At 46.2% G+C, this 15,027-nt stretch overlaps 1 protein-coding gene across 4 annotated transcripts in view; it reads right to left on the reverse strand.

The window, feature by feature from the left end:
- Positions 1-369: 369 nt before the first annotated feature.
- IKBKE (inhibitor of nuclear factor kappa B kinase subunit epsilon) overlaps positions 370-15,027 on the reverse strand; it is a 33,027-nt gene continuing 18,369 nt past the window's right edge. For all 4 annotated transcript variants that reach the window (XM_021003093.2, XM_021003095.2, XM_021003096.2 and 1 more), the window contains 9 exons: positions 12,987-13,062; positions 12,726-12,838; positions 10,934-11,010; positions 8,406-8,445; positions 6,676-6,777; positions 4,168-4,264; positions 2,911-3,023; positions 2,292-2,363; positions 370-1,180 (listed from right to left, as the gene is read on the reverse strand). In XM_021003093.2, coding sequence (XP_020858752.1) covers positions 1,084-1,180; positions 2,292-2,363; positions 2,911-3,023; positions 4,168-4,264; positions 6,676-6,777; positions 8,406-8,445; positions 10,934-11,010; positions 12,726-12,838; positions 12,987-13,062 — 787 coding nt within the window. In that variant the 3' untranslated portion in view covers positions 370-1,083. The remainder of the gene's footprint in view (positions 1,181-2,291; positions 2,364-2,910; positions 3,024-4,167; positions 4,265-6,675; positions 6,778-8,405; positions 8,446-10,933; positions 11,011-12,725; positions 12,839-12,986; positions 13,063-15,027) is intronic.

The raw sequence follows: 15,027 nt of genomic DNA on the forward strand, positions 1-15,027 counted from the left end.
GGGATGAAAGAAACTAAACACCCGAGCTGAAGCCATTCACCAAAACAGCGGCTAGACAGCTATGACAAGGCCGAAGGATCAGAATGGATCCCCTTGGAGGCTTCCCCATCAGTAGACCAGTGGGCAGCCAGTCTCCTGAAAGGTTCCTTCTTTGAGGGAATACTCAAAGCAGGAATCATTCGGGAGAGAGACAGCAACTAGGGCTGAGGGATGATGTCAGGGAATGTCCCTTGATATGATTTGTAGGGGCCCCACCCTCATTTCTCATTGCTTCCAACTCTGCCATCATTCCCTTTTCCCACTTCCCTTTGGCTCATTAGAGATCTCTCTCCAGAGGTCTTGTATTTAGCCAACAAACACAAGGAAACAGAAGGGTGAAGCCATGTTTATTCAGTAGGGTTGAGGTCCTTTTCCTGTGGTCCTTCGGGGCCACTTCTCCATTGCCTTCAGACTTGGGGCATGTGGGCTCTAGCTAGCTGGCAAGGCTGTGTTTTCCAGGCCCTTCTGAAGCCTCCCAGAGAGGTGTGTGTGGGACAGCCCAGGAATTCAGTCCTCACTCTATAGGGATGATGATGTTTCCTCCTACAGCCTGACTGTACTGACCTGGAATTAGGCTGAAGAATAGCCAGGAGGCTTGGGTTTTTCTTCTCACCAGAACCCAGTGGGCTCAAGGAGAAATAAGACAGAGTAAAGTGATGTATTGTCTATCATCAGATACTTTCAGGCGGAAGAAGACTGAAGCTTAGCTCAGCATCCACAGAAAACCTCTTCCCCTCTTCCCTGGAGGGCAAACCTCTGAACTTGAAGGAGATAGGGAGGGTTTGTCTCAACCTTTTCTCCCCAGTTTCCCAGTCCCTGGCATGAGCTGAAGGGCACAATACAGGGCTATGCAAGGACCAAACCTTGATGACACACAGAGGTCAGTGTTGGTGCACAGAAATCTGGAGTGTCTCACAGCTCCGTGAAGAGATGGACTCCTGGGTGCTGTAGGTTCATAGTGTAACAAACTCATGAGAGTTAATGCTGGTGCCTGCTGGCCTGAGGGGAAGTAGGATGAGGTAAAAGATGGGGCCAGACCCAGCCCTACAGTGTTGATGAGCCCAGGGCCCCTTGAGGTTCAGGATTCCACACATCACTCTCAGCTCTCAAAGACCCAGAGGCAGATGGGACCCCACTTAACCTGTAAACAAAAGGCATATTTTAGATGTTCTCATGCAGAAGACAAGCAATTTACAGATCATTTCTGCTCCCTGAAAGCTTAGAAGAATAGAAAGGAGAGGGGGCAAGGTCATGACCAGCCAGTCAACAAGCATTTATTAAGCTCCACTGTATGCAGGGCACCATACTAAGTTCTGGGGATACAAAGAAAGGCAAAGAATAATCCCTGATCTCTAGCAGCTCACAATGTAATGGAGGAGACACCATGCAAAGAACCGTGTACATACAGCATAGACACAGCGTAAATGAAAAGCAATCTCAGAGGGAAGCCACTAATGGGAAGGGAAGACTGGAAAGACTTCCTGCAGAAGGGGAAGTTTGAGCTGAGTCCTGAGGAAGCCAGGGAACAGGAAGCAGAGAAGACAAGGGAGAATTCCAAGTTAAGTGACTTGGCCATCAGAGAGGGAATTCGAACCCAGGCTTCCTGACCTTAAGCCCAGTACTCTAGCCACCGTATTATGCTGATTCCTAATACAGAGGATGTTATAGAGATGACAACCCCACTCGACTGATCCATAGACCGTCAGAGAATTTGTCCCAAGAGCAAAGACAGACTGACCACAGCTTATTGGGAGCTGGGTGGGTCATGACATCCTGAAGGAGGACTGAGGCATGACCTCACGTACTTACTAAAAATTCAAGTGATGAGAATAATAATAGCTAGCACTTATATCACACCTACTATGTGCTAAGTAAACTCTTTACAACTATCATCTCATTTGGCTCTCACCACAATGCTGGGAGGGAGGTGCTGTTATTATTCCCATTTTACAGGTCAGGAAACTAGTAAAACAGGTAAAGTGATCTGCCCAAGGTCACACAGCTAGCAAGTGACTGAGGCTGGTCTGGAACTCAAATCACCCCCACAGCTCTGATCTGACTCTGGGATGGTTTCCCAGATTTTAAAGCTTAAATAGAAAGGTCAACAATTCATTGCGGTTAGCTCGATAACCTGGAAATAGCCAAAACTGCTATCTGGTGGCTGGGGAAATCTGAGATGTGCTTGCTTTCCCGACCAGGTAGGTGTGGCTGTTCAATCTGAAAACAAATGCTGTTGATCTTCACGACCTTACCTCTCAATGATTCGGTTATTATGTTGGAGATCAAAGGCCAGTAACTTCATCTCCTCTCGGAGTTCTTGAATGCTGTGTGAGGAACCAAGAGGAAAGAGTCAAGGCTCAGGCCAGGATTGATGGGAGCCAATCCCACAGCCAGAAGGGCGGGTTGGGAGGATCCAGCTCCTTCCAGAGCTGGTCCCAAAGGATCATGGGATTTAGATTGCTAGATTACAGATCTAGAGCTGGATGGGACCAGAAAGATCAATAGGTCCAACCCCCTAATTTTACAGATGAGGAAAATGAAACTGAAATAGGGCCCAGGGTCATATAGCTGGTGAATGTCTAGGGCAGGACCTGAACCCAGGTCTACTCCAAGAACAGTGCTCTGTCTACTTTTGCCATGCCATGAGAACTTCCCTAAACCCAGACTTAACCTAAGGCAAGACAATGGTATTCCTTCCATTGCCCTGCCTTCCCAAACTTTTTTTTTTTGGAGGCAAAATAACATTAAGTGACTTGCCCAGGGTTACACAGCTAGTATGTGTCTGAATCCTGATTTGAACTCAGATCCTCCTGACTCTAGGCCCAGTGCTCTAACCTCTGAGCCACCTGGCTGCCCCCCTCTCAAACTTACTGGAGAACCAGGTCCTTCGGAAGGGGTCTGGAATAAGCAGCAAAAGGAGGGGGAGAACTCTGAGCTGCTTTCATTCTGCCCTGCCAAAGCCGACGAGATAATCGGTCCAGGGCCTGAAAGGGAAAAAAAACCATTTACTCGACTCCTTAGCTTGCTTGGTGATCTCTATATATCCCAGCTTCCAATCACAGCGAGCAACTTCAAAAGGCCATCTTGTCCGATCTCTCTTGCCTCCATCCTGGAAAGATGAGCATCCACCCTGTTTTAGAAGCCTCTGGGGAGGGAGATTCTGTGAGTGTTCAGTCATCAGACTTCTGGGAAGTTCTTCCTTCTACCTAACCTAAACGCCTCTTGCTGCAACATAAACAATCTGCTGGGAAAGCAAGGTGTGGATTTTTGAGAACATCTAGATCAGGGAAATCTCTAGCCTCTGAAACAAGTAGAATGTGTGTGTGCATGTTTGTGAATATAGTCTTGTGTCTGCTGGAATGAAGGAAACAAGCATTTATTAAGCACCTACTGTGGGCCAGGCACTGTGCTAAATGCTTTATCAATAGCATCTCATTTGATTCTCATGCCAACCCTGGGAGGTCGGTGCTTGAGGAAACTGAGGCAGAGGTTAAGTGACTTGCCCAGGGTCATGCTGCCATTAAGTGCCTAAAGCCTGATTTAAACTGGGGTTTTCCTGTCTCCAAGCCCAGCAACCTAGCTGCTTCCATTGGAGAGTGCAGGTGGGAGGGTTCCTCACTGAAGGAACACATCCTTGATCTAGACCTTTGATGGCTCATCAGGGCTGGTGTCCTTATTCTGGTCTCATCACTTTGAGCACACCCAAAACCAAGCAGCCAGGGAAGGGTGGAAGCCCTTGTACCTCCTTCCCTGTGCAAAATGAAGGAATGGGGCTTACTCATCTGAAGTACAATCCACCTGGATAAGTAGAAGCCACAAGGCCTCTGTTTGGAAGAGTGACATGGCATGGGCCCCAGACAGGTCCCACCCTTCCCACCTAGGGATGTCACAGCCTCACAAAAGCAGTCCCAGGAAGCACTATTCCTCCCCAACCCCAGCTTAGGTATCACCCATAAGACATATCTAGAAATATCACTTCCCTGGCTTAGGTTTGGAAAGTGGCCCCTAAACTAAACCCGTCCGGTCTGAGTGCAGGGCAGTTTTGTTCCAAGGCAGGAAGGTGGACGTGATGACCCCAGGAGTCACTGGCTGTCAAGTATCACTTGGCACTGCTGAAGGGCACCTCACCTTACTGAGCTGCCCCTGGGCTTCTTGGGCTTCTATCTTACAAGCGTTTACCGAGCTGCCGACCAGTCGGAGATGTTTTTTTGTCTCATGCACCATCCTAGGGAGGAGGGAAACACAAAATCCACAAATAAGACTCAGGGACACACTGCCATGCCTTCTTTCCACCAGGGTCTAGTTCAGCCCGCCTTCCCATGTGCATTGCTTCATGGCCAAAAGTATGTACAGGGAAAAGAGGACTGATCATTCCACATCTGTCCCAATGACCCCATACCGGGCCCCCAGCGGGACCGGTATCCCCATAATTAGCCATTTACATTCTTCAATGCCTTTGCCCTTCCAGATGTGCACTCACTCATACAGACCCCAGTGTGATAATGATGATGAATTTTGACTGATATTAGACTCTACTCCCATAATCATCATGTGGTAGGAATCACATTATGATGGCGATGTCGGGGGAGAGGGATCCCACTTGCCTCATGGCCTTTCTCTTTAGCAGTGAGAATCACAATATGCATGACCATGAATTCAGAGGCTAGACTCTAACCCTCAGTTTAAACAAATCTAGGATGGGGGTTTGGGGGGAGCGTGTGAAATGCTTGAGAGCAGAGTACATCCACTATTCTAGCAAATTTTCCCCTTTCCAAAATGTTCAGAGCCCATAGCTTTGCCCTTTAACTCCCACAGAACAAGAAGACTTGGGCAGACCTGTAAGATCATTTCCTGATGCCCACCTGTGGCCCCATTGCTATATATATAATATATACGTATGCATATATATACACGTGTATATGCTGCATATATATATATATAGGCACATAACTGTGTGCAGGCATAAATACACTATGTGTATGTATACATGTATGTGTGCCAGTGTAAATATGCTGCATATGTGTATATATGTGCATGTGTAAATATATGGTACATGCTTATATATGTATGCACATATATGCATATACCATACATGTGTATATGTGTGCATGTGTAAATATATGGTATATGCTTATGTATGTATACATATGTATATATACTATACATGTGTATATATGTGCATGTGTAAATACATGGTATATGCTTTGTATGTGTAGATGTATATATGCATGTGTAAATATACTATATATATGTAATGTATGTATGCATGTATGTATATATTGCACATATAGATATACCGTATATATGTCTATGTATGTGTGTATATAGGTGTATAGTCTCCCCCATAAGAATGTAAATTCCATAAAGAGAGGCTGGTTTCATTTTTGCCTTCAGTCCTCATTTTGTGTCCCCTCCAATTATTTTATATGTGTATATGCTGTCTTCCCCATAAGGATATAAGTTCCTTCTATCCCCAGAGACTAGCATACTGCCTGGCACAGAGTGGTGCTTAATTAATACTTTTTGATTGATACAAATGGGAGGGGCCTTGGGGGTGGAGGTGGTTGTGGTGGTAGGGACCAAAGTCTAGAAAGGTTAGCAGAATGTAAATGTTTAAGGACAGACTATTTTGTCTTTGTATCCCAAGTGTGATATTGTTGTTGGTGTTCAGTTGTGTCTGACTCTCTGTGACCCCATTTGGGGCTTTCTTGGCAAAGATACTGGAGTGGTTTGCCTTTTCCTTCTCCAGCTCATTTTTACAGATGAGGAAACTGAGGCAAGCAGGGTGAAGCGACTTGCCCAGGGCCACATAGCTAGTAAGTGTCTGAGGCCAGATTTGAACTCATGAAGAGAAGTCTTCTCGATTTCCAAGCCTGGTGTTCTGTCTAGCGCTTAATAAAGGGTTGACGCGTTGTTGAGTTTTTCCAGGGTTTCACAAGGCAGGACTGAGGAGCTCTGTCTCCCAGTCCAGGGCTCTCTCTCCTCAAGATCATGTTAACTACTTGTGTAACCTTGCGTAAATCACTTTAACCTCTCTGGGCCTCTGTTTTCTCATCTGTACAACAAAAGGGTTTTATAGATGGCCTCTGAGCTTTATATCCTTCCAGCTCTATATCCTATCGATTTGTGTTGATTCTTTAATGGGACCATCTCCCACTATACTCAGCTGAGTCTGAAATCATTCCTGGTCAGAGAAAAAGAGCAGGGAGGTCAGAATCTAAAAGGGACTGGACAGACGCCCAAAGCCCCTCTAGGGCAGAGGATGGCATGTTGCTGTTGTCATTTGTCCTTCATTCTCAAAGAGGGCCATGACATCATAGAGGTGACGGCATGTTGGGGAGGGCTAGGAAGAATCCTGCCTCGTTCTCTGACTCCCTTGATACCGCCTTTAATGGCCGTGAACCGCCCTGGTCTTCTGACTCAGGGATTCTGGGAGATTTTCACTCAAGGCCTCTCAGACAAAGCCCCTAATAAGAGTTATGTTGCGGGGCTGGTGGGGGAAGGGAAGGGAGCGGACCCCTTGAGAGCCCAGGATGGCGTCCGGTGGCCTGGAATGATTTACTCCAGATGTTGGAGCACTGTGATAAGGAAGGGATGCTTCAGGGGAGAGGAAGGAATCCTGGGCTCGCCCATTACCTCATCCTCTTGCCGTGTGTGAGGACAGCTGTCTGATACTTCTGCACACAGTCCTCCTGAAAAACCAGCAGGAGTCTTTTAGCCAAATGGCCAAAGTTCACCCTAAAAAACAAAACGCAGAAAGCAATGTATAAGTCACCACCAAAAAGAAAGCTGGTCCCTTTCCTTAAACCCCAGAATCTCTAGTCACAGTCATCATCATAGAGATGGTGGTAATAACATGTAATAATAACATAATAATATATGGAATTGTCAAAACAGATTTATCTAAAACTTTGTCTCTAAATGGGTGCTACATTCAAGAGGGAGAAAAAAGGCTAAAAATCTCAAAGGAGAAGGTGAGTCAGGCTGACACATCTGCCCCCTTACATGACACCAAAACCCAACAAAAGAATGTCTAAACAATTTCCTGGGGCAGTTAGGTGGTGCCATAGCGCATAGAGTGATGGGCCTGGAATCAGGAAGACTCATCTTCCCATGTTCAAATCTGGCCTTAGACATTTACTGGCTGTGTGACCCTAAGCAAGTCACTTTACCCTGCTTGCCTCAGTTTCCTTCTCTGTAAAATGAGCTGGAGAAGGAAATGACAAACCACTCCGGCATCTTCACCAAGACAACTCTAATGGGGTGGCAAAGAATTGTACACCCCTGAACAACAGCAAAAGCAATTTTCTCACAGTGCTCATGAAAGGTGGGTAAGACGAGTATCACTACTCCCATTTTACAGATGAGAAGACTGAGGCTCACTCAGAGAGAATAATATCCATGGTCACACAACTAGTTAAGTGTCAGAGCCAGGTCTCATGATTATAAATTCCAACACTGCTATATTTTCCTAGAGGAAATGAGTGGACTAGAGCAGGATTTTATGGAAGAAAGGACAACAAAGGGCTAGAAGGAGGATTGAAAATAGTGAGCTGGAGACTGAGCTTCCTCGCTCTGTGGCTTGGAGCGAGCTGAACCTCTGGACCTACCTCCTAATGGAGGCATCATCCAACCGCCGGCCACGGGAGGCACCAAGGGCTTTGTGTGGGTGTGCCAGATTTAGGGCAATAACAGCCATCACCCACAACCACCACCAGGACAGGAACTCCAGGGGAAAGAACACTGGACTGGCAGTAAGGAGGCTTGGGTCCTGACCCTGCTCTGCCATTAACTGGTTATGTGACTTTGACTAAATCACTTCCCTGCTTTGGGCCTCACTTCCCTGGCCCGAAAAATAAAGGAGTTGGACTAAATGAGCTTATCCAGACCCTTCCAAAATTCTGAGCTGGTGAATAAGTCTTTTCATCTCAGCCTCAGTTTCCTTATCTGCAAAATGGTAGTAATTCTAACTGGACTACTCATTTCAAAGGAGATTATATTATTTTATATTATTATATTGGATTTTGTGGGTCAAAGGAAATAATGCATATAAAATGCTTAATCTACTGCTAAGTGCCACATAAATGCCTGCCATCATCACTGCCATTAAAAAGTCCCATGTTGCACCAGGATTGCAAATAGAGTTTCCCAGACACTCTGCTTAACACCAGACAATCTACCATTGCCCAGATCAGCCCTTCCAGTGTTAGAAAGAGCGACATGGAGTGACAGAAATTGACACCACCTCGAGGGGGCGCCAATGACCAAGGAAGGAAGTGGGGAGGCTGGTGCATGTGTCCATCCCCAATACTGGGTCCTCGGTTCCCCTCCCAGCCACCCAGCCCACACACAATCGCATTACTCACTTATCCAGCTTGTGGATTTGTTCCTCATTGTAGCCTAACCCTAAACAAACAAGAGCAGAAAGTGGAATCGGAGTCAGTTTTCATCAAAGTGACTGTCCAGCGAGCCCTGGGGCAGAGGCAAAGCATGTTCATTCAACTAGGAACACAGGTGTTTAATAAGATAGCACAGGGTCCGCCATAACGATCACTTCAGTCCAAAACAGCAGAATAATTCATCTTTCAACAAACATTTAGCAAGCATCTACAAGGCACAGCGACAGGCAGGCTCAGGGATAGCAAGACAAAAAGCAAAATTATCCCTCTTCTCAAAGAGCTTGCTTTTATCTATTTGTTATTCATTATTATTATTATTATTATTTAAGGCAGTTGGGGTTAAGTGACTTGCCCAGGGTTACACAGCTAGTATGTGTCAAGTGTTTGGTCTGAGACCAGTATTTGAACTCAGGTCCTCTTGCCTTCAGGGGCGGTGCTCTATCCTCTGTGCTACCTAGCTGCCCCTATTATTTATTATTCTTGACCCTCCCAGTGGTTTGGCCTGAACTCCTCTGCAACCACTGAAGGGCCATCTTGGTTATTCCCCTAGGAAATGCTGCCCTCTGCTGGTCTTCTAGGAGAATATGACTTTCCAGGCTAACGGGAATCTCAGGGAGGATAGTGCCATCTTTGGGGTTTCCCCACCATCTTACTTTTGGTGTTCCTTCCCAACTTCCCACTTCCCTGTCATGTGCCCTCAGGACCTTGTTCTCTAATAGTTAATACAGTCTCCAATACGTACAAAAGAAGCAGCTGGGAGCAAAGGAAAGAGGGCTGAATTTGGAGTTACTGGGATCAGATTTAGGGGAAGGGAACAAGCACTTATTAAGCACCTACTACGTGCCAAACATTGTAACACGTTATCAAGTCCAACCCTTTCATTTTACAGATGAGGAAACTGAGGCCCAGAGAATTTCAATGATTTGCCCAGGGTCATACAGCTAGTGTTTATGGCAGGGTTTAAACAAGGGCTGGGAGCCTGTGGCCTCAAGGCCACATGTGGCCCTCTAGGTCCTCAAGTTCAGTCCTCTGAGTGAATCCAAACTTCAGAGAACAAATCCCTTTAATGCAAGGATTTGTTCTGTAAAACTTTGAATTCAGTCAAAAAAAATTGCACCCAAGGACCTAGAAGGCCACATGTGGCTTCGAAGCCATGGGTTCACCAGCCCTGAAATTTAAACTCGATCTATCTCACTCCAGGTCTAAATCTAGGCCGCACCTAGCTCGGACTGTGTTCAAATCCCGACTCTGCCACTTGCTATTTTTATAATCTCAGGCTAATAACTTCTCCAGCCACAGTTTCCTCAATTCTAAAATAAGGGAAATGGCCTAGATGATTTTGAAAAGTTTCTTCTATCTCTAAATCTATAATCCTACATTGTAAAAAGAGCCCTGGGCTTAGACTTCCTAACAATTAGAACTACTTCAGAGTGGGATAGGCTCCTTTTAATGTGGTAAGCTCCCTATCACTAGAGGTATTCAAGCCAACACTGGATGATCACTTGTTGGAAATATTGTCAATAACTTTCTTGTTTCTGGTAGGTTTTAGACTAGTTAACCTCTAAGATCCTTTTCAGCTTTGAGATTCAATAATTCTGATTCTGAGCATCAGACTTCTACGAGGTAAGACTTTACCAGTATCAAAGAGAGGCACTTTGGGCAGAAGTCTGGTCCAAGTGTCCTAAGGGGTTTTAGGTTAGTGAATAAGTAGGGATGAACTTCTGGGAGATAGGGCTGGATTTTAATACTCATACCTCCCCACCCCATCACAGAATGCCAGAGCCGAAAGGGACCCTAGAGAGCTAGCCAACTTGTTCAATTCTCTCATTTTATAGATGTGGAAACTGAGGCCCAGAATGGCTAAATGAGCTGGTCATGGTTGTACACCCAGTGAATAAGGAAGCCAGGGATAGAACCCAAATCCAATTCAAAACCAAATCCAAATCCAGTGCTCTCTTCAATACGCCACACTGCCCTTCCCACTCCCACAATAGTGACAGGGCCTAAACTACCTTGCAAACTTTATAGCCACATCCCAGTCTTATCTTCCTTCCAGTTGGCCAGATTAACCTACTTATCATAACAAACTGGGTCAGTGCTGTCCTCTGAACATGCTACCCTTATTCCCACCTCGTTGGCCTTTGCCCGTGCAATGCCCTCCTTCCCTATACACATTCTAGTCTTCCCATCCATCTTTCAAGGCCAACTCTACCACAAAGCTTTCACTGGTCTCCAGCCCTTGCTGATCTCCCTCCTCCCCTCTACTCACAGCCCTTCACGACCACATCACTCAATACACCTGAGCGACCAGGCCACAACAGATCACATCACCTCCCACCTTGATCCCCTGCCAACTAGACTGTAAGCTCCATGAAGGCAAGAGCTTCTAATGCTTCTCTGCAGCCTCACACTGTACTAGGCATGGAAGAGGCCTCAATAACTAGGTGAATGAAGGAAGCTGAAAAGGTCACTTGTCCTGTGCCTCAGCTGCTCACCTGGCCTCATCCTGGCTTTCTTAAATTGCTTGTAGATGACGTTCATCTTGTCCAGGCAGCATCGAATCTGATGGGTGCTGGGGGTCAAGAGAAAGGCCCCAAAAGGAAAGTCAAACAGCATTAGAGAGATTCGGTGGCAGGGGAAGGAGGTTGTCTGCCTTAGGGACCAGAGGAAACCCTCTCCACCTCAGCTTTTCCAAGATATTGGTCAAGGAGGAGGTGTCATGGAAGGGAGGCCAAGAGCTGTTCCCATATCAGCCTTTCCTGATAATCTCTGTCTTCCCGCTCCACTTCCCCTCCCCCCCCATTCTGGCAAAGACACAACTATCCCAGTTATCACACAGAGGAGACTGAGCAAAGGTTTCCTCTTTCCTGCCTCCTCTAAATGTCATATACTCTAAATAGAGCTGGAGGCCTTAGGATTATCACACTCAAGGAGGAAACTTTCAGACACTGAGGCATATGCCACAGGAGTGGCGATGGAATTGGGGGAGGAAAGAGAGTAGCAGCGCTTTCTTAATTTGCCTCCTCATCTTTTTCCAGGTCCCCTTTGTGGGTTGCCTGTCTTCTCCCATCAGAATGTAAACTCCTTAATATGCTTTGCATGACTGTACATGGATATCAAATTGCTTGCCTTCTCCATGGGGAAGAGGAGGAGGGAGGGAAGGAAGAAGGGAGAGCTTTCGGAACTCAAAACTTCTTAAAAATGAATGTTAAAATCTTTTTTACATGTAATTGGGGGAAAATAATACATTAAATTTTTTAAAAAGAATGTAAGCTCTTTGAGGGCAGACACTATCTTGGCTGTGTATCCTTGCTGCTCAGCACAGTTCGTGGTATATAGTAAGTAATTAAATAACCGCCCTTTCTATCTATAGACCCACCTGTCTGTCAAATCTTCACACAAAGGATAAATTGTATTGTGTATTTTAACGGTTTATGGAGGTGCCTCCTAGAGGCAAAGTTCCTTAATAAAAACCCTGGGTATTTCAAGATTTTTAACTGATCTTCCTTCTCCCCATTTTAGACTAGAGACAATGTTCTAATTTTGTTTTTAAGACCCTCTAGGGGTCTCACTCAACCCTCTGAGCAGAGGCCCACTTCCCTCCCATTTCATCCTGACTATAAATCCAAAGCTGGAACTATTGATGGGGTGGGGTTTTGGTTCCATTAAAGTCTGAGTTCAAATTCTTGGGGGACTCCCTGTACGCTGATGCCAAAGAGGGATTTGATAAGGAGAAAAGGCTGGCTTTCTTTTGGGACATCTCTTGTCTGGGGGAAGAGGAATAGCAAGGTTGCTGCCTAGGAAAGGATCTTATCAATAACCCAGCCTTAACTCTTGTGATAGTCCCGTCTGACCTCTCTGCCTCTCCTCCCCTACTGAGGCTTGACTTAATCTGGGCTCTTCTCACTGGGGCTGTTCATATTCCATGGTGCCCCCATCCCAATGTACATCTCCCTAAGCCCCTAACACATTAGTCAGGCTAGTGGGACAAGACATCACACAGGAAAGGAAAAAAGAATCAATCTCAAAAGACCTTGGGGGCTTTTCAGATGTTCATAGTGTGTTGAACTCGGGGTTAGAAAACCTGGATTCAAAACCTGACCTGGCTATTTTTTGCCTGTGTGACTTTGGGCAAATCGCTTAGCTTCTCTGGGCCTCAGTCTCCTCATCTGTAAAATGAGGGGGTTGGATTAGATGATGTCTAAGGTCCCTTCCTATTGCAGATCTAAGATTCTATGAATTATGACTCCTCCCGACCCACCCCTCAAAAAGGAAAATCCCACAGACCTTCTGTCTTCATGTACCTGATCCCAATTCTTCACCAGCTCAGAGGACAGGCTGCTTAGACTAGTTTGGGTCTCCACAGTCTTTTGGGAACATCTGGAAAGGATCTCGTTAATCTAGGGAGCAGAAAGGAAAGGGTTTGTATAGCACTCTTGCTCATCAGAGATGCCCACCTGGAGGCAGAGGCGTGGATAAGTGGGCCTCCCCCAAATCACTCCAAGTCAAGGACCGGCCCCACCTACCCCACAGCCCAGGTGCACTCACAGTCTGTAGCTTGGATCTCAGCTCCGCTGCCTCCTTCAGCTCTGGCACCTCTGACTCCCCAGTCGTGGAGGCGATCCTGGAGACAAGGAAGAATATATTCTCCAGATGTATTTTGAATTCTCTCTCTCTGGGCCACATGGGTGTAGAAGTTATACCCATCTACTGTTGGCTAGGAGGTTATGGGGCTGGTGCCCTGGAGTAACGAGCAGGGTTTAGAAATTCCTGGTCAAGGGGCAGCTAAGTGGCACAGTGGATAGAGCACCAGCCCTGGATTCAGGAGTACCTGAGTTCAAATCCAGCCTCAGACGCATAAGACTTATTAGCTGTATGACCCTGGGCAAGTCACTTAATCCCATTGCCTAGCTTAAAAAAAAAGAAAAAGAAAAAGAAATTCCTGGTCAGGGAACTCCTGATCACCTGAATTACTTCAACCCAGTTCATTCACTTGATGAAATTATAGGCTGCAATGTGCAGTTAATAGAGATGATGAGATATACCTGCTCATTACTTTTACAAGCTGTGAATGGGTCACTCCAAGTTGGATAAGGGTCAGTCCTTATATCTCATTGCCTGTTACCTAGATCCTAGAATTAAGGTTAAGGCGACTTGATCAGGGGTCTTCTAAAGAATAGCACCCCCCCTCCACCTATCATTGTACGTATACACACTGTGCTCAGATATTAAGCATAGAGTCTTGAACTTTAGACTGGAGGTGAGCTAACACAAGGCGATTGTATCGGAGTGGGAGGGGAGGAGGATGGGCAGGTAACCTAGCTAAGGTCGTAGAGCACAGGAAAGCAAGCACCAACAATAGCATCCTACCCTTCATTCTCTTGCTTCCTCCTCTCCTCCCACAGTCGTAACAGGCGGTTGGTTCATCAAGTGGGGAAAAAACACTGGGAAGCCTCTACTAGCTGTGTGACCAGGGGCATGCCTTTTAACCTTTTAGCCTCAGTTTTCTCATCCATAAATTGGGAATCATTGCACAACCTACCTCACAAGTAAATTGCAAGGAAAAAGCTTTAAGGTTTAAAAAATACTATAGAAAGGAGAGCGATTTAAAGTAAGGCTGGAAAACCATAGGGTCTAGTACAGGTTGGGAACCTGCGGTCTTGAGGCCACATGTGGGCCTTCTAGGTTCTCAAGTTTGGCCCTTTGACTTGAACTTCATAGAACAAATCCCTTTAATAAAAGGATTCATTCTGTAAAACTTGGACTCAAGAACCTACAAGGTCACATGTGGCCTCAAGGCCCCAGGTTCCCCACCCTTGGTCTAGTACTAGTCTCTCTCACTCCCAAGCAGTCTAATGGTAACTCAAGGAGGAGTTGGTAAGCCATAGTAGGTAGAATAAGAAAAATCTACTGAGTCAGGAGGCAAGGGAGGGTCTGAAAAGGGGGTCAGGAGCCAAGGCGGCAGAGGCCTTGACTAAAGGAGAGGGTGCTCAGCAAAAAGAAAAGGGAGAGGTGAGAAGGAGACTTTCCTATTGCCTCCAGGATCAAACAGAGAGTCCTCTGTTCAGCAAAGTCTTTCATAATCTGGCCCCTTCCAACCTTTCCAGTCTTAGACTCTGCCATCCAGTGGCACTGGCCTCCTGACTATTCCTCACACAGGACACTCCATCTCTCTGCTTCCGGTATTTTCACAGGCTGTCACTGGAAAGCCCACCCTCCTCACCTCCAGCTCAGTCTCAGCTTATCCCTTTTTCAGATCCCCCTTAATTCCACTGCCTCTCCTCTGTCAATTGTCCTCCATTCATCCTGCATATAGGTTGTCTGGACATGGTTGTTTGCATGTTGTCTGTCCCATCAGACTGTGAGTTCCTTGAGGGCAGGGGCTGTTTTCTGCCCTTTTTTTTTTTTGGTCACAGCAAAGTGCCTGGCACATAATAGGCACTTAATTAATACCTGCTGGCTCAACTTGAAACAGCTGGAGGGAAGGGGGTGGGGGGAGTTCAGCAGAAGGGGTGGAAAATCACCACACACAGAAGCCTTTGTGCATCATCACCTGGATACCTAGGGCTTTGGCTTTCCCCAAAAGTCA

Source organism: Phascolarctos cinereus, unplaced genomic scaffold (assembly GCF_003287225.1).
Source record: "Phascolarctos cinereus isolate Bilbo 61053 unplaced genomic scaffold, phaCin_HiC Scaffold_5;HRSCAF=322, whole genome shotgun sequence".
Lineage (NCBI taxonomy): Eukaryota > Metazoa > Chordata > Mammalia > Diprotodontia > Phascolarctidae > Phascolarctos > Phascolarctos cinereus.